The following is a 19,287-nucleotide window of genomic DNA, read 5'->3' as shown; positions in this document are numbered from 1 at the left end:
GTTGACACACATTATTAGCTTAACGTTACAGTATATCAGAAATCAAAACAAAGTGTAAACTTCGTAAATAACGGACACTTTGATAACAACAATAGTATAATTGCGAAGCAGTGTTAGTAATTGTTGCAATACGCACACACAACCAGACTTGGACAACTAGATTTATTTTTGGAACACTATATACGGATCTGTTCATAAGTTTAATGGTCAAAATAACGGCCCAAATAGACGTTAAAAGCGACACTGATGATGGCATTAGAAATTGCCGAAACGTTTGAAAATAAGCATGTCGCTTTTAACGTCTATTTGGGCCGTTATTTTCACCATTAGATTTATTTTAGCTTTTAAAATTAGATTAGAATTAAAATTAGAGCATTTTAGTTTTTCTAAATTAGATTAGAATTAGAATTAGATTGTTTTAGGTTTTACTAAATTAGATTAGAATTAGAATTACCGAATTCTTCAAAAAACAAATTTCAACTAGAATTTGAACTAGAATCACATACAACCAATTTAATTTAATCGCAAAGTATTCTTATAAGAACGTGAATGGTAAATATGTGTGAGCTAATTTTTAGCCTTTTTCACTAAAAAAAAAAAGATTCAATGAATTAGAAAACTAGAATTATCTAGTTGTCCAAGTCTGCACACAACACACGTAAAACGAAAATGAGGTAGGGATTGGCACAACGAAATTATTTTCAAGACTAGTTTCCCTATTAAAAAAATGATATGCATTTAACATATTTTACGTAAATCTCTCTTTATCCTGTACACAACAGCTTAATGTTCTATTGACGAAATAGAATTAACTTACTGGTAAGATCTACTGAAAAAAGTCCTAATTGGACTAATTATTATCCTTTGACAAAATACTGGGTGAACAATGTACAACTAAGCAACTTCATCGGGCACAACCTTCAATAACATAACAAAATCAGGCAAAGACATGTAAAAAACATGTTGAGTTTTCATGTAACAATGCTTTTTATTTTAAAACTTATCCATGAATTAGTTTAATCATTAACTTTCAAGTCCTGTCTGCTCCACCGTCCGGCGTCCAGTTATTGCACAACGTTTAGTGCTTACGTACTTAATTATCAGTGGGTAGGAGCAAACCGATTTCTAAATAAATAATAAATATCCCCAGTATGCCTATGCCTCAATTGGAGTTTTGGGGAACACTGATGAGGGAGTTTAATTCAGTGTAGAAAATAAATATATTTACCAAAGGAACCAGACTTTCATTTGGTCCACCACATTTTACGCTGTTATCGCTTCGCATACGCGACACTTATTGTCCCATCAGTGAAATTTGTTATCTCTAACACTCGACCCACTGGATAGTGGTAAACAACAAAAATGCCTAATAGTGCTGTAACGGCATTGTCGCGACGATAATCCAACTCCAACCTTCGCCAGACCTCATCACGTCATCTGCGACATGCAACTCGCGATAAGCCTCTAAAATGGCATATAGCCATAGAAGTTGTTATCATCTTTTCCTTTTGGCGACGACACTTGCCACTTGTTTTAAACGCAACGTCTTCACTGGTCGCCCCGCGCGCAGCACATGTCGCTTGTCGCGTTCGACATGTAGCATGTCGCTGGCGACCTCTGTTTCGGCGGTTTTGCGGTCCAATTTAGTTAATGTTTCCAATTCGAGCGGCACAATGTCACTGACTGGGTCGTGGATTATCTTGGGATGCTTCATGGTGCCCCTGGGTCCGCTGCTTTGCCACGCAATCGCGAGGTTGCCGACGCACGTGATTCCCGACGCACGAGACGCGCGACACATACGAAGCTGGTTGTCGGCCAGTTCCACACTGCACTGCGAGGGATGGTAAACGTGAACCAGGGAAGGATCCGGGGTTCGCACAATTGCAAGCGATTTCTTCTGCGCAGATTCAACGTTCGGACCAGCAGGAGCAACCGTTCTTTTGGCAGCGCTTACGAACTTGTCAATGAGGTCTACATCTTCCAGTCCCCATCCCTTAATGTTGATATTAAACCCTCCGGATTTGATGAAGTCACTCTGGTGAACGCACAGAAGGCCGTACCCATAGTTTCTCCAATACCCGCCTGTATCTGTGATGTTAAAGTGCATCATGTCGGCTTGTGCTTTTCTGATTGCGAATTCGTCTTGAAGTGCATATAAAGCTGTCTGGTTGCTTTTTGAGGTCTTCCACAATTCATAGGCTGTACTGAACTCAGGGTGATATTCACTGTATAGGATCGGGTAGTACACGCTTTTCCCCAGAATGCTGTTTGCACGACATTTGCGTGTAAACTCGGTGCTAAAAACTACATCCACGTCACAAAAGAAGAGTAGCGAGTCGTTCGAGAAATGTGACGCCCCGATTTCGAGAGCCATTCCCCGCGAAAACTTTCCGCCAATCTCAATGTAGCGCAGATCGTACAGGGGATATCTCTCCGAGTAATTCTTGAGTATCTCTATGGTGGTTTTGGATTGTTGCTCGAGTTCCGGGTCAATTTGCTTAAACAGAACAACCAGAAGACTCACAGGGTCGCCACGTGACAAACTGACGCTGGCAAGGTTTGACATAAACTTGCGAAACGTGTCAATGCGCCCCACAAGGGGGACAATGATATTTACGGCGGCAACTTGGTTGTCAGCGTTTTCAGAATAGGACGTTAAGCGCCCAGAATCGTAGCGAATTTTACGACGCGCCTCCGACTTCACATTCGGATCGACTGCAACTTGTGAATTGGGTACTTTCGCCTTTGAGAATCCAAATATCTTGAAAACGTTTCTAGAGCGGTCGAGGACGGAAGACAGAACTTTGTCGACAATCCCTTTACGGCTTTGTGCTACCATTTGTTCAATTGTAGAAACGTTTATGGCACTGTCTTCCCAAAACTGAGTACGAGTAAAGGTCTGTTGAAGGTAGGCGTGTCTCCGAACAGGTATGGTCATCTTCTTGCCTTTATAACGCTTATAGATGAGAAGCAGGTCAAGTATGTACTCGGCACCGTATATCGGATTGACTCGTCGATACCCGTAGGCGATCTGCTTAAAGTCTATCACGCGTCCACGGGTTCTAGCGTTCGAGTTCATCATTTGCATCACCTGTAAACAATTAAAGACACTATTTGGTAAAACCTGGCTAGCAGTGTAGCAATCGAATTTTTAGGACATCAAAAATTGCTTATTTGGTTAATTGCAAAAAAATCGCACTTTTGACTTATGTTATTAGTTAGGTTAGGTTCTTAGCTCTCGCTATATTAAATATATAAATCTGACAATTAGTTTAGTTCGTTAGTTTGTTTGTTATTACGTACAAAGAAAAACCTGCCTGCATTATGATGTTTCTCAGTGTGATGATCCTGTGGGTCGGCATCGCTCTTCTTGCTTGACTGGGCGGTGCTTCGTATAGAAGCCTTTCGTTTATAAAGTCCCAGGCAATCACCTCATCTCTGTCTTTAGGTACAAAGCGATGCAAAGTAGGGTGAAGACCAAGCTTGTACTCCTCTATAGTCGGACTCTTGCCGAGCATTCCCTTTGCCTTTAAGATATCACGTTGAAGTAATTTGATCCTGTTGAAAATTATTGAGTAGTTTAACGCCACAGGTAGAATTGTTGTTTGACAACGGCCTAATCGTAAATGACAGCTTGAGCTTCATAAAAATTAATGGGGGCTTACAATTTTTTATTAATGTTTAACTTTCTTTCCACTTTTTAAATATTGTATTAGAGTAAAAAAAACAATGTTATCTACACAGTAGTATAGTCCAGCAATACTAAATTCAGACATTTTATTTAAATGTTATAAAGATAAATATTTCATCAGCAAAAGCATCGTCCGTATAGCCTATCTGAGGAAACAACGAAAACAGTATAGACATAAAGCAGACGAAATTAAAATAGAATCGAAATAGAAAAAAAATATGTATATTTCTTGTTTGCAATGATAAGGATAATTTCAATATAACAGTAATGTTATCTATACATTTACGAGCGGTGCCCTTAAAAACTACAATACTTGTTAATTGAACATGGTTAGAAAGTGTAAAACCTCAAAGTTAAAAACGTTCATATTATTTAACTTATTTAACTCACTGTTCCGACGAAAAAACCTGCAATTTGAAAGAAACCAAAGAAAAAACACATTCACAAAATATTCTTGCACCCTTACCTTGTCATTCTGGCGCTTATCTTCTGTCCTTCCATGAACGAATGAAGTTTAACCTGGTAGGCAGGGTTCTTGTTGGGATGAAGGGTCATTGCTGAATACAATTTTGGGTTCGAGAGGTCAACGCTTGGATCAATGTAGCCTCGCCGCAAGTAGTAATGCTCATAAAACAATTCCTGCATCTGAAAACAGTCAACATTTAATTTCACTATTATTTTTTAGCAAATTGATTGTAAAAAGAATTTATCATGGACGACAATCGAAAACTGTGCATAATGGCCAACAATTATGGCTCTTTAATTACCATATAATTGCGCGAATACGACACGCAGTGATAAAAGTAAAGTCTGAAACGGTCTGAAATGCCGGTAAAAATTTAATGCCGCACTTGTAATATGTTGTTTTTTTCACCAGGCCATGTCTGAAAATATATTTTATGTTTTTTTTTTCAGGTAAGTGCAAAAATGCCTGTTTATTGCTTTCATTTTCTTCAAACCAATTGTACTTTATGGCGTTTTTGCACTTCGCACTGTTATGTTACGTGTTTCTGTGCAGTCACATAACTGGTGGGTCAATGGCCTAAAAAGTTTTAGTCTAACCACGACCCTTTTACAAGGAATGGGATAATTGCAAATTATAGCCGAAAAAACACAGAAAACACCTTACAATTTATTTATCCAAGTCAGAGATACACAACTATTTAAAGCAAAAAGAAATTTGAGCGGCACCTATTTTGACAAACCATACCCGCGTGGTCAGCTCTGCCGGGCCGCGTATACCGTGCATTGCTCTAATCTAATGAACATATATTACATTTAAAATGTTTCTGGGTGTAATTAAAACTAAATTTGGATACATTTTAAACTGAATAACAATTTCAAAAAATTCACTGTAGTTTTCTTTTGTAAAACAAAAAAATCTGTAAACAATTTTGACTTGAAATAATTTTGACAAATTTTGACCTAATGTGTAATTTTTGACAAATTTTGACTTTTATTGCCAAGCCAAAAAAATAATCGCCCTACTTATAGTTTTTTTTTTAAATCCTAAAGTTCTAAATTACGAACATTTGTAACTGAATACAAATAACAAAAAATCCCCATTTAAGTGGTGACAGGTTTAACTAACCAACCTTTCATCTTCGAATTCGCAACGAAGGGTTTTTGTGTGGCTCTTCGCGGATGATTTCACAAAGGCATGCAAGAGTGCGGTTTCGGTGTACCGTGGCCAACAAGATCTTAACAAAGCTGCGGCGTGCACTAGATCTTACATCGTTAAGGATAAACCTTAATTGCGCGTTACAACAAATAAGAGGTAATCAATATAATCACTGGATTATCTGGAAATGGCAAGCGGCTTGAACAAAAAGGAAATATGAAGTTAACATGTAAAACGTTTGATATCAATTCTGGTTAAGGAATTGTTTAGGAAATAACATTAGTCATTCAGGGGGCACGTGAAGTAATTGCCATGTAAATTTATTTTTTACATAAATGACCAAAAGGTCTAACCTATGGAAAGTCTGTAACGACATAGCCCGAAGCACCGGTTGAGAGAAACGCTTTTGGAAGCCTGTAAATATACAGCTGGTTTGTTCGAGAAAAAGGGCCCTATTGTTCTGTATGACGCGTGACCGACCTGTCATTTTGCCCTGTACCGCGCAAGTAACAACGACCAACGCACCGATATTACCGGCAATTTGCGTGTCTTGTAGTCCAAACCGCTGGAATTATGTTTCTCTTTGTTGAAGACTTGAACTTGGGCAGCGCAAAATATTCAACACCTTTAAAGCTATGGTGGCAAACTACGGGGATTGTGTTAGGTGGTATGTAATGTATAAGGGAGGTAAAACACATTCGAAAAGAGGATCAACTGATTTAAATTAATGTTAGTTATGATCAGGATGCTAAGGCTGAAACCAAACCGCATTAATAAGCCATTTAACACAGAAACAACATATTTTGAATTTGATTAAAACAAAATAAAGGAAGCGCGGAACAGACTGCCGATATTTCTAAGTAAACTTCGCTAGGAGTCTCTTATAATATCGGATCAGAGTCGTTACCCGATGCCAAGTGGTTGTATCGGTACTCGTACGATATTAGGGTGATATCGGTGCCGATCCGATACTAAATTAGCATTGAATTTAGGTATAGATTTGCGATATAGCTGAAAGCTATATGGATCAAACGCAGTAAGTTAAAAAGTGGGGGTAACTTAATTAGTTAAACATTGACGTTTACGATAGGGAAAAATACATATGAAGTTTAAATTTTATCAATTTTGCTAGTTTGAGCACAGTAATGACGTAATTTAGTAACGGATCAGGTGGCCACAATTTTGTCCGAAATATCGGGTATGCATATCACAATAAAGTATTGATCATTCCTGTATGTCGTCCATTTGAGAATGATTTTAACAGCCCTTTGTCTTCATAGAATGCACTCTTACTGTGCTATTTATTTTGCAGCATAGGCCACAACCTTGGCATTCTTACATTCGGTGAAGCGTTAGCTTAATCTACCAAACCCCTTAAGTTTAGACTCTAGAAATAGCAACAAACCCTTAATAACAAAATTAGGTTAGGGGCTGGAAACTGGCTGTATAATTGTTTTGTGGTCTTTGTGCAACGCATATTTCTATTGCAGAAAAGCAAACTCTTCTGTTTGATCATGGCAATAAAGTTGAAGTTTTACACTGTGTTTCAATATGTTTATATCAGTTTCAGAGGATTAAAATGGCGACAGTTATAATGTAAACTTACAATTCTTTGTCGATATTTCTATTTGCAGGATAAGGTAAATAACTATCTTTATATACCGTTGCTTCACAAACTTAAGGATGTATAAAGTTGCAACATAAAAGCTAGTTGTTTAATATGAGTTTGCACCTTTATTTATGTACTGCTTTTTACGTGACAAACCATTTATCATTTTGTTTTCAATTTCTCACAAGTTTGATTGAAAAACTATGCATTGCATAATATTCTGTTTTAATTTTGTGTTTGAAGTAGCTGCCCATTTGAAACTTTTTTAAAGAAGAGGCTTCTCTCAACGGTCAACAAACAGACGGAAGCTAAACAGCGCAAGACCCCAACACTTGCAGTAGTATACCTTCCGGTGTACAGCACCACTGAGATGGCGATTGTAAGGGTCGAGTCGACACTAGTCTGTAAACGACGTGCTAAATTTGTTTGGCGACCTACATTTTGAACAACTGGGCCGAACATTCGGTCAAATGGATATGGTTCTTAACAAAGTGTTCCGTTCAGGCCTTAAAATAAAATCGCAAATGTTTTCGTTGCGTCAGCCGATTCGAACAAATTTCGGTTCATTTTCTTCTGCTTTGCGCAAGAAAATAAATAAATATATGATTTGTTTAGCATTCTAAGGTAACGATTTAGTAAAAAAACTATCATTTTGGAGAAAACATTGACCTATGTACAATACATTTGACGAAAAGCAATGACAACTAAAAAAAAATCATTTTTAGTACACAAACAAAAATATCAATTTGTTTTTCACGGTTGAATCCGTTTTGTTTTTATACTTATAAATAATTTTACAACAGCACATTTTCTTTAGTTGTATCTTACTTGATAGGACCACGCGCAGTTGACGTTCGCGAACCTTCTGACGCATCTGCTCAGTTCAACATCTTCGTGCCACGAATAGAGATGCTTCACGCAGTCCCGGATGTGCGGTCCCACCCTTCGGAGGACTTCTCTGCTAAAGATCATCCCCGGTCCTCCCATACAATAATTCTCGCCGTGGTTCAGGCTTAATCGACCTCGTTCCTGAAAGAAATTATCAAGTTTGACTGAACAACGATATTATCGAACAATTGAAACGATAATATTGATAAACACTAAAAAAAAACAACAGCACAAACTGTTTTTTGTTGCCAGTTTTACCAAAAACGATTCATTGCCAATATCGAAACTATTAGTTATCCAATAATAATGCTCCATCAAACAGTTAAAAGGCTAACAAATGCCATAAATGTACTTCAGCAAAAGCAAAGTTGATTATTTTTTGGTTTGTCTAAAAGCCCCACGAAAATTGGTTGACTGGCGTGCATGTACATTGGTTGCGCAACCGATTAGCAGTATGGGGCATTTACAGATGAAAGATAATTTTGGTTGTTCAAACAACTTTGGGGCTTGTTGTTGTGAAATGAAAGAGCGAAAAAAAAGCATCATAATATTAAAATGTATATTTTTATAATTAATCTTTTCTAACAGAAAGAAAAAAGAAACTAAAGAATTGGTAGCAAACAAAAATAAAATCGCAGTTTCAGCCATTACAATGAAAAACTGCTGTTACTATTGTAAAGTCATGTACAGAAATCTCATTATATTGGCGGCACATGTATAGGTAAATAACTGTTGATATAAGAATGTCTGAGCGCCAGCGTATTTGTAAAAGCAGTTATTTTTGATAAATCGTTTTTGCAAATGCCTGTTAATTGGAAACTGGTCAAATAAAGTAAATTCTAAAACTTATTTTATACATATTTTACAATAGTCAGTGAATTATAACTAAATCATTACAAATTGCAGTGATTAATTCTGAGGCGGGAAATTGCAATACATCGACCTTAGTCACAAATTCATGCTACAGGTATATGTTTTGCTGCAACTTGATGTAGAACAATGTTTTCATCTAAAACACCACAGCAAAGATAGGCGTGCTATACGTGAAAAAAGGCTCTTCGGATATCAAGCGATCAGTAGGAATGTAGGTCAATGTAGCAGGCCGAGCAATCGCGAATTTCCGGCCATCAAAGCTTTCAGTGTTGCTAATAGCTGCATGGGTCAGTCCAAGTGTCGAACTCTCCACTTACGTACTTTTGTCAAAAAGGTATCAAATTCACACTTAACCACGTGGCTTCTCTAGCGTATTCAAGCCACGAGGGGCCGTTTGCTGGTTTGTTACCACATTTAAATAAAGTATGGTTATAACGTTTTACATACGGTGCTCGCATTAGAGCTTATTCGCAATGAAAAGCTCGATTTATAATTTGTAAAATTACCTCGCTCGGCTACCATATAGCCTACTGTCTGTAAATTCGTATAGCCTAAATATAAACTTAATAAATATTCAGCAAAATCGTAAAGATATACCTTGCAGATATTCGGTAAGCTCTTTAAAGCAAAGACTTACTCTAACACATTTACAACTGGGCATAAATAGGGGGTGCTAATTTTACAAGATTCGTAAAATTGCTATACATTTGATCATGATGGCTATCTATTTCGCAATTTTCATAAAAAAAAGTTAAAACAACTGGGCGTTTATTTCTGTCCAGATTTTGCGCAGCACATACATCGCGGTGCGTCCATAAAGCAAAACCTGGCTGTTTTGTAATTTAATTTGGATAAGTTGTTGAACCGTGCTTTATGATGTATAGTCAAATGAATTGATTCGTAGGCTTCTTATTAACGATATAACCAACAAACGAACAAGATTTTTAATAAGGGACAACAGCACTGAGGCGTAGAAATTAAACTATGTGAAGTGCACGCTTCAAGGCGTACGTAGGCTATTAAGAACGAACAATAATACGACTACCGTGTCATGACATGAGCTGTATTTTCCAATATCACGCGTCAGTTGACTTGTTTCGATGTTTTGCAGTTTGATCAACATTTATATTCAATGTGTTCGTGCACCGTGAAACGCAAGATTACCAATCGTTAATATATTTCCTATTAAATGATCATTTATCGGTGAACGGCTAGTAGAAAACTACTCCGTATGTATGGCACTTGGGATAAAAAAAAGATTTTAAAGTATTTTTCCTACCTCAGCATTGCCAAGCCCGGTTTGTCCAAGAAAAATTGGTTCGCTGCTGTTCAGGCGACGAAGAAATTTTCTCAACTGATCTGTTTTAATGTAAATGTCGTCGTCGGCCCGGATAAACCACTGGTAGCTGCAATATCAAACAAATATATATTTGAATCGATAAAAATATAGTTTTAACCATAAAATGTTTTATGTTGAAACTCATTTAAGCAGTTTTGAATTGTGAACAAGTTCAAACAAAAAGATAAGCAAGTGCGTTAAAATCTTTTTTAGTTTTTCCTGAAAACTACTTAGTACTTATATAATAAAGAAGATTGAAATTACAGCAACCTAAATAAAAAGTTGAATCACAGATAAATATTTGTAAAAAGTGTTAGCCGAAAGAAGGATGGCGATAGTTAAATGCAGCTAACGTTTGTCACACTGTCAAAAATAAGGTAACAATGCAAAATGAACCATATTAAAGAAAAGTGTCTAGGTTAAAGGTTAGTAAAACGCACATATGTGGTGCGACTCTTATTTATATAGGCCTGAGCAGTAAACACTTACCCAGAATTTAGATAGAAGTCGTACATATGTTTTAACAGCATGAATGATTTTTTCTGGGGTGGATAGACATCATCGCGTACGCTTGGAAGCCGCACGAGAGGTAGGGGTACACCTTCATCTGCGACATTTTTGACCCCTTCCCCGACGTAGAATTCAACCTTCCCTGGAACTTTTGGTCCCCACGTTTGCATTATTGAACGGCCCCTAGTTTCGAGATACTTTTGAGCAGTAAGGACCCCCACGTACATAAAGTGATTTCTGTCTTTGACCTGCCTCGGCGTTTCTTGGTCTTTGATTGGTGGATTATTATCTTTTGCCTTTTTAACGACTAATTCGCCAAGAGATCGTTCCTTTTCTGAGTCTTCCTTTGGGTAAGAGTCGTAGTTGTATTTCATTGCTTTGGGAACTGGTCGGAAGTCCTCCAAACGATCCTGTTGGGATATCTGTCCTTGTTGTTGCTGTTGTTCAGGAGCAGCCATGTCGAACTCGTAACCATTCTCCTGCTCCATGTCAATCTGGTCCCGTTCCTCTTCTAGATCAAAATCGTCAAAGGTCTTCGCGTCATCTTCGTCCTCGTCGAAATGCTTTCTTTCGATAGGAACCTCGACCTTGTTGTCGTTAGCACGCCGGTCCACGTTATTCTCTTTGGGTTCTTGCGGCTGTTGATTGCTTTTGCCGTAATTCGGGTCTTCTTCGTTGCAGTTTTTTCCCGATTTAATCATCCGGATACGGTTTCCATGCCGTACGTGAGCAGCCCCTAAACGCAACTCAGACAGTTCGTCCCCGCCGCCCCGCGCTATCAGCTCAATGGCGATGTCAGTTCTATTCGGCACTGGATTCGCCAACCAATTGGCCAGATTAAAGCCGAGCAGAATGCCCAGAACCAGCCCAATTACAGATCTGCGACTGAACATTCGACGCTGCGAACCCATAATAACCAGTCGAGCAAGAATATCTGGTGATGCTTTAATCCTGTTCAATGCACTTATACCGCCTCCCAAGCTTTACCGGCTATTCCAGGGAGAGCGTTCCAAGTCCATTAACGGCACCGCAAGCCCACTGAGCTCGGCTGTAGACAAGCCACAGACCTCCCTTTTTCACTGTTCACAGTTGGGTCATTGTTTGCGGCTGACACGTCGCGCTGAACAAGCTATACAAAAATTAGTGGCAAGGTCAACTGCAAACAACAAAAAGCGCGTTAATTGTTACCGTTTATCAGTGCGTAAAAATGCGTTTTTCAATGGCCATTGTGCCTTCATCGGCTGGACGTTCGCAAGTCTAGAGCTGCGGTCGCAAACGTGATAAAATATAAAACAACTTGCACATACCGTTAGCGCTGCTACTCAAGCTGTTTTCAAAATCGGCTTTAACACATCTGCTACTTTTACATTGGCTGTAGACAAGACAATTTTTTTATTGAACAACTAATGTATTTCGTAACACCCTGAAAGCATGTCTGGCAAGTAATCCTTTCGCTGTTGAGTCTGGCGAAAATGTCGGGTTTATTTCCTGTCACGGGTGAAGTGCCAATTACCAGGTTAAGAACGTACAGAATATACGTACAGAAATATAAAGTATCACAATATACATATAAACAGTAGCATATTTCTAATCTGACCATTTGCAGCAAACGTCATTGAAAAGAACCATATAACTGAAAATTGCATTTTTTAATTTTCAAATTGTTCTGACTAAAAAGCGTAACCAAGTTTGAATAGGCATTTCACAAACGTCTTCCCACATGACATTCAGGGTTAATATCTAGTTAAAGCTTTTGGGTTTTAGCAACCACAATAAAGTCTATTTCAGTTAGGCTACCTATTTGGTAGACATAACGAACTGCTTCTGTTGCACAGTTCTTTTGAGGGAGGCCTTTATTGTTCGTATTTACAACTTTAAGGTCCTGCCTCCCATGTAGGTCAAACGTGTTTATTCAGGGAAATTGTTATTTAACTGCGAATAAAAACTTCAGCGCGATTTAGGCTACATCTTAACGACTCACTGAAAAACGCCGGTAATAAAGACTACCATGACATTAAAGTTGACTTTAAACGAGACAGTCAGCAATCGGCAACATGCGCAATGGGAAATGTGTCATGTTTTACAGCCGATAATGATTTCCATTGCGGAAACCGTAAGTATCGTGGTTTGCGATGCAGTATTATATAACTGACACAAGTAAAACAAAAGCTGGAATTCGGGGATATGCCCAAAAGTTTGGCTGCACTGACACTTTTATATTTTAAACATTTACTTCACATAAACAACTTTCAAACAATAAGTAACCTGATTTCCTTGAAAATGTAACAACTGCGCTTCCCAAGTGCAGAAAATATACGAATAAGTCAACTTGCAGGTTCTGTTATCAATCTGCAAAGCAAACAATTCAGTTTACACTTCACGGTCTGCACAAGGAAATAGTTGTTCTCTGCCGGTGAGCCTACTGAAGCGTAATAGCACCGTATTTTCGAACGAGCGACTAGCAATACGATGACTGGGCCGCGACGAGAGCTCGGCAAATTTGCTCAAGCAATGTTCACTGATCTGAGACTTGAAAGTAGTGACGCATGCCCGACGCAAACTTCTTCGTACTCCACCGTCTGCTTCAATTTTAATATCGGTCAGCGTTTGAATGCGATGCGCTTTTGCGACGCTATGCGGTAAGCTTTATCTTGTCGCGTTATTACTCAACAAACTTCGTACAATAGAAATACATGTGCCCACAGTTTTCTTTTTTGGATGGGCTAGATCGCTAATTTTAAACAGGGAACCGTTAAAAAAGAATTTATGACGGTCTGGCAATAAAATAAACAGTATTTATTGTTAACCAAATTGTCCTTGCGGAACAAAACGCATGCTTTTAACATTGTTATGTATTTAATCTCCAAAGTATCAATCAAATTAACAGGCGTACGCATCTACATAACAAAAGAGAAAGTTTGTGAGATGTGTGGCAACATGTTCGCCCAATGTTACGTCACACTGGAAATGTTACGTCACACTCAATGCGATTTACAACATGGTACAATGTTACCAAGATTGTGTTTAAGCATGTATCCCAAGCCCCAGCGTTAGTTAATTTAATATAGGTATATTTAGAAGTTTTTGTGGACCCCCGGTTGAGAACCACTGTTATAAACTATGCCAGTGTGGTCCAACTGCAGGTCCAACTGCGGGGCCAAAGTTGGCCCGCGAGTTCCACTTTTTTGGCCTGCGAACTGGTCGTCAGCTTTACTGCAATCTAGCAATATCACTTCAATTTTTGATTCTTTGTTATTGTAATGGACAAAAAACTTCGTAAATGATCTTTGTGATTGAACAAAGGTGTAGATTTCAAAGTTAGTATATATGCCATAGGCCAGCGGTTCTTAACCTGGTGGGCCCTAGGGGTGCGCCAAGAAATTCTTAGGGGGGCGCGAGCTCCAAGTTAATATTTAAATTTATGCAATGATTTTAATGGTTTAGTTTGGGTTGCCCACTACTCCTACAGCGCTGAAGGCTACAAACTCTGTTTTTGCCATGTTTAACATGGCGACTGCAAAAAAATTTTGCGCTTCGCGCGAATCTTGTTTTTCTACTTTTCTTAACTATGTTTTAGCCCAAAGTCTCTTTGAATGCCATTGCATATTTTCATATTATCATACAATGTATAACGGCCCTATTTAATTACAATTTTTCTAACTTATAGATAAATGATAAAAGTCATCCCCCGTTCAAACTAATTTTTATCAATATTTTTTATATGACAGCAGGCTTGCAACAGAAGGACTCAAACTTTTTTGCGCGAATCTATAATGTTTTCGCAATATGGCCGTTGTATTGTGTGTCGTCACATCTTTTCAAACAAGATAACGTACTGTCTAAATCAATGTGTCGAGCACGAGCAATTTGTTGTGTGCCTAATGCGAAAAGCCTCCTAAATTTATAGTTTAGCGCCAATTCAACCAATTAAACTCAATTTTTTTTTAATTATTTAGGCAGAGTTCGCAAAATATCGCGTTTGTTGTCGCAGTAAGTAAAAGATAGTCCAAGTTTAATTTACCTGCCGGGAAATAAAAAAATAAAAATTTAGGCAGAGTTCGCAAAATATCGCGTTTGTTGTCGCAGTAAGTAAAAGATAGTCCACGTTTAATTTACCTGCCGGGAAATAAAAAAAATAAAACTAAGTACATTTGCTTCATAAAGTAAAATGTTAATGTTTCCAACTAAGACTATTATGTTTAGGAATTTATTGATGCCTGTTTACGCGTAAAATTTAGGTAGAGTTCGCAAATTTACGAAGAATTGATTTTTTATTTTTAAGCCGTTTGTTAGCGATAGTGATTGAAACCAAAGCCTAATGACTTCTTACAGTGTGTTTACCCACGCAATACTTAGCATAGTTCGCGAAATATTGCGTTTATTGCAGTAGTTAACAGTAAGCATTTGTTTTTTCAATGAGGATTTTTCTCACGTTTGACGCAGTTTAGCACCGGGATTACGTATTTGCTTAAACATGACGCTATCAAGCAAGTCTAAGCAATTGCTGCTGCAACCTAAAGTTTTACGTTTGGGAGTTATTCTCAATTGACAAACGTCACGGGTTTTCGTTACTTAAAAGATGTATTGCATGCTTAGCCAAGTGTTGTGCGCTATAGTTAACCGACTTCACATCACATGATGTGAAATTTATATTTAGTGACACTTAGTTCAAACGTTTAGGCATAAGCAAATTTGTTATGACATTTAAAAAAATATGTTTTCATTATTTATATCATTTACGAAGATCTTGCGAATAATCGGTAAATATTCTATTTCACCTGGACAACGCCAGGTATTTCGTCTAGTTTTATAATATAACACATTTGAAGAAAAGTGCTCTTTGTTAATGATAATTACGTCAGTTTGCTGCCGAAAATCGTTCAGGCGTAAAATGAGATTTAAAGAAAAAAACTATTATCACTAAAATAGATCAACGAAGAAAGCAACTCGAGTCGAGCTCGGTTGGCAACTGGTATTCTGTACATTAAAAACTCCACAAGTCGCTCAAATATCCAGCAGCTGTATTTTTTATATAACGACCTTTATTGGCAAACTACCCACCAAACTCGCTCTTTATAATACAAACGGGTTGCACTATTGAATATAACAATTATATAGAAATAGTAAACGATTGCAAAGCTGGACAATTTCATTCTTTTGGCAATTAGTCGTTGCAGCTGTCAGGAGATTGACAACAGGGGTCAAAAAACGTTTCTGTGACGTTGTCAAGCGATGATGACTCAGTAGTTAATATTAAGAGGTGCGTAAATGCTCCGAAAAAAAAGGGGTGAGTCAAATTTGTATCATAATACCAGCATTTTACATAATAATCGAAACTTGAAAACAACACAATTTATAATTGTCATAATATTTCGGGCATTGCTACAAACTAGTAATTTGACATGTTTACGTAAATTAATTTAATTTGTTTGGTCTTTGGTATCTATTAGGTTTTTATTCTTCTGGCCAAAATCGTACTAATTACAAGGTACACCGAAAGCCATTGCAGACTCACCGAATCTGTTGATCTATGATGCAAGCAGAGCAGACTAGAAAAACCACTAGGCTGCAGAGAGGTTCGCACACACGACCTCCGGTCAAGCCGGGTCCGTCGCTCTACCAACTGAGCTATGCAGGCTCAGAAGGGAACGAGTCTAGAAACAACCATACGCCAAAGCTTGTTCAATCAGTTAGTACAAGCAACCTCATTGGAGGGGATCCACAGTACCATATCATTTGTTCAATGAAACATTCACACATAATGTGTGTTAACTGAGATCTAGCCCTTCGAAGCTGCTTTTTGACCAACGTTTACGCTTACGCATAATTAGTACACCGAAAGCCATTGCAGACTCACCGAATCTGTTGATATATGATGCAAGCAGAGCAGACTAGAAAAACAACTAGCCAGCAGTGAGGTTCGAACTCACGACCCCTCCGGTCAAGCCGGGACCGTCGCTCTACCAACTGAGCTATGCATGCTCAGAAGGGAACGAGTCGAGAAACAACCATACGTCAATGCTTGCTCAATCAGTTAGTACAAGCAACCTCATTGAAGGGGATCCACAGTACCATAACATTTGTTCAATGAAACATTCACACATAATGTGTGTTAATAACTGAGATCTAGCCCTTCGAAGCTGCTTTTTGACCAACGATTACGGCTTACGTATAATTAGTAGGCCTACATCGAAAGCCATTGCAGACTCACCGAATCTGTTGATATATGATGCAAGCAGAGCAGACTAGAAAAACAACTAGCCTGCAGTGAGGTTCGAACTCACGACCTCCGGTCAAGCCGGGACCGTCGCTCTATCAACTGAGCTATGCAGGCTCAGAAGGGAACGAGTCGAGAAACAACCATAAGCCAATGCTTGCTCAATCAGTTGGTACAAGCAACCTCATTGAAGGGGATCCATAGTACCATATTATTTGTTCAATGAAACATTCACACATAATGTGTGTTAACTGAGATCTAGCCCTTCGAAGTTTAAAGATAAGGCATACTACTGGCAAAAGGAAAACGAAGTGTAGACAGATTAAGGTAGTATAAGTGCATGTCAGAACTGTGACACAATACTGTATTTTATTTATCCTGATGGCCTTACGTGTTTTTCGCTTCGCTTTGTTTTTGTGATCTTATAGCACTAACAAATATAATTACTCTGCAAAACAATACACCGTGATCCTTCAATATCCAAGGTTCACCAAACTTTTTTTAAAGGGCCGATAACTGTAAAGTTTAAACATGGCTGGCCGGATATATATTTTGTATTGACGTTATTTGACTCGATTAATGTTTGTTATTAAACGTGTGGAACATAACAAAAAATATATATTTAGTAAGCTTTGCATCTTACCAATATCCCGGTTAAAGAATTATTAGCATTGTTAGAAAATATGCTGCAGGCCGGAAGAATCAAACTGGCGGGCCCGATTTGACCCGTGGGCATTAGTTTGGTGACCGCCAGACTAGCCGAATCAGTCGATAAATTAAGGATTTTGATGCAAGCAAGGCGAGGGGGTTTGGTAGTCGATGTCACTATGGTTACGTCGCATACACGGGCGGACATTTTTTGCCGGCAAGTAAAACGAAAGAAGAATTGTTACGATTGAGTTTAATGGTGTTTTATGCTCATTTTCGGGATGTTTGGTTGTTTTGGGATTTTCTGATTAATTTTCGATAGGAGATTTGGTGTTGCTGGCCGACTCGAGCGATGGTTTTGCTGCTGGAGGCTACAAAGAGAGTTGCAAGTGACAATTTAAAATCCTACGTTTTAAAGTAAATAATAATTACACACCTTTTTTTTATTTATGGGCTTTTTTACATGTGAGGTTCGGTTGCAATTTTTCTGGCGCAATGTTTGCAATAACAATCAAGAAGATAGGGCTGGTAGGGCAATTTGTTGGAAAACCTTTTTTATACCACCAATTCAACATGTTTCATGACTACAGTAATATTTTGGAAATAAATACTACGTCTCGTCTAAAAGTCTTGTTCAAAGTATAAGCAACTAATTTGAAATGCGAAAAAAGAGGACATTTGAGCATTTTTGAGCGTCCTCGGGGGACCATTTACTTTTTTTGGATAACAGGACAAATCCTCCTAAAAGAAGACATATGGTAGGCCTAACATACGGGCATTCGCATAATGTCGCATATACGGGTGAATCGTCTACCGAACTTACTGCGTGGTGTAAGACGTCGAAATGACGTTCGAATATGTTTTAGTTGGTATTATAAAGTGTTTGAGCTGTGTGACAGTTATGATGTAATTTTGTACCTTTATTATGACATCACACTAATCAAGTGGTTATAAAATATATCCCATATTCGGCTGACTAGTTAACCACAATAGGTCCTATATACGGTAAAATTTGTCTAACAAACATTCTGTGTGGTGTAAGACGTCGGAAGGGCGTTCGAACACTTTTTAGTAATTATGAAGTGTTTGTGTTGCCTCACAGTTAGGATGTTATTTTGTGCCTTTAACATGACATCACACTAATCAAGTGGTTTTTGAAATATCCCATATTCGACTGACTAGTTAATGACTGTAGGTCGCATATACATGCGTTCGCATAATGTCCATATACGGGCGAATTTATTGTGGTTGTGTGCCGCGTGATAGCCGTACAATCGTACATTCATTGTACTTTGTTTTAAAAATACATGTGGCTTAACATTTTTATACTGTCTAAGCGTGATTCTCGCCAACGTACCAAATATAGTCCTGAGCAGCCTACCTGTCGAATTTTTTCAACTTTAACTATATGTAAACGCAAAACTTTTTCGCGTCTCGCGCGTAAATTTTTAATTTCATTGTATATGTTTTACAATATGGCGTGGCAGTATTTTGGTCATCAAGGCGCCGTGTAATACACCTTAAAAAATAATATCCTGAATACGCCACTGCTTTCGTAGTGATTATACGTAGTGGGCCTTCAATAGCTCTGGAAACAGTACTTTGTTATTTACAGATCAACCCTTGTAAAATATAGTTGCTACTTGTAATGTAGTAACTTTTGGTAAACCTCATTAACCGTGGGCATCGGTTCCCGGTCGCAAATTGACACTTTGAAATGTGGTAATCGACGCACAGTCTATTTAAGCTTTTTTCACAATTACTACGCAGGTCGCGACCTTCGGATAACCCGGAGTCGTAGAATATCATCGATGTGAGTTTGCAGATGCTCACCAATGCTAAAATTACGGTGAAGGTATTTTGGCAAATGTGTACTTTGTCCGTCAGCTCA

The 19,287-nt window shown here is 38.2% G+C and overlaps 1 protein-coding gene across 1 annotated transcript; it reads right to left on the bottom strand.

Moving 5' to 3' along the window:
* Positions 1-640: 640 nt before the first annotated feature.
* On the bottom strand, positions 641-11,899 carry LOC146168526 (chondroitin sulfate synthase 1-like). Its single transcript, XM_083380376.1, has 6 exons — positions 10,511-11,899; positions 9,962-10,088; positions 7,750-7,950; positions 4,158-4,336; positions 3,318-3,558; positions 641-3,091 (listed from the first exon to the last, which is right to left on the bottom strand). The coding sequence occupies exons 1-6, from the start codon at positions 11,440-11,442 to the stop codon at positions 1,496-1,498; spliced, it is 3,276 nt and encodes a 1,091-aa protein (XP_083236502.1). The 5' UTR covers positions 11,443-11,899; the 3' UTR covers positions 641-1,495.
* Positions 11,900-19,287: the final 7,388 nt, after the last annotated feature.

Source organism: Ascidiella aspersa, chromosome 1, assembly GCF_963924565.1.
Source record: "Ascidiella aspersa chromosome 1, kaAscAspe10.2, whole genome shotgun sequence".
Taxonomy (NCBI): domain Eukaryota; kingdom Metazoa; phylum Chordata; class Ascidiacea; order Phlebobranchia; family Ascidiidae; genus Ascidiella; species Ascidiella aspersa.
Note: the sequence above shows the minus strand (reverse complement) of the source record. Positions and strands in the feature narration are given on the sequence as shown.

Excerpts from the sequence above, each read along its gene's own strand:
- LOC146168526 (XM_083380376.1), bottom strand. The coding sequence starts at position 11,442 with ATGGGTTCGCAGCGTCGAATGTTCAGTCGCAGATCTGTAATTGGGCTG. Across the intron at positions 10,089-10,510 it reads GACTTCTATCTAAATTCTGG|CTACCAGTGGTTTATCCGGG; the intron begins GTAAGTGTTTAC and ends TTGATATTGCAG. Across the intron at positions 3,092-3,317 it reads TGAGAAACATCATAATGCAG|GTGATGCAAATGATGAACTC; the intron begins GCAGGTTTTTCT and ends AATTGTTTACAG.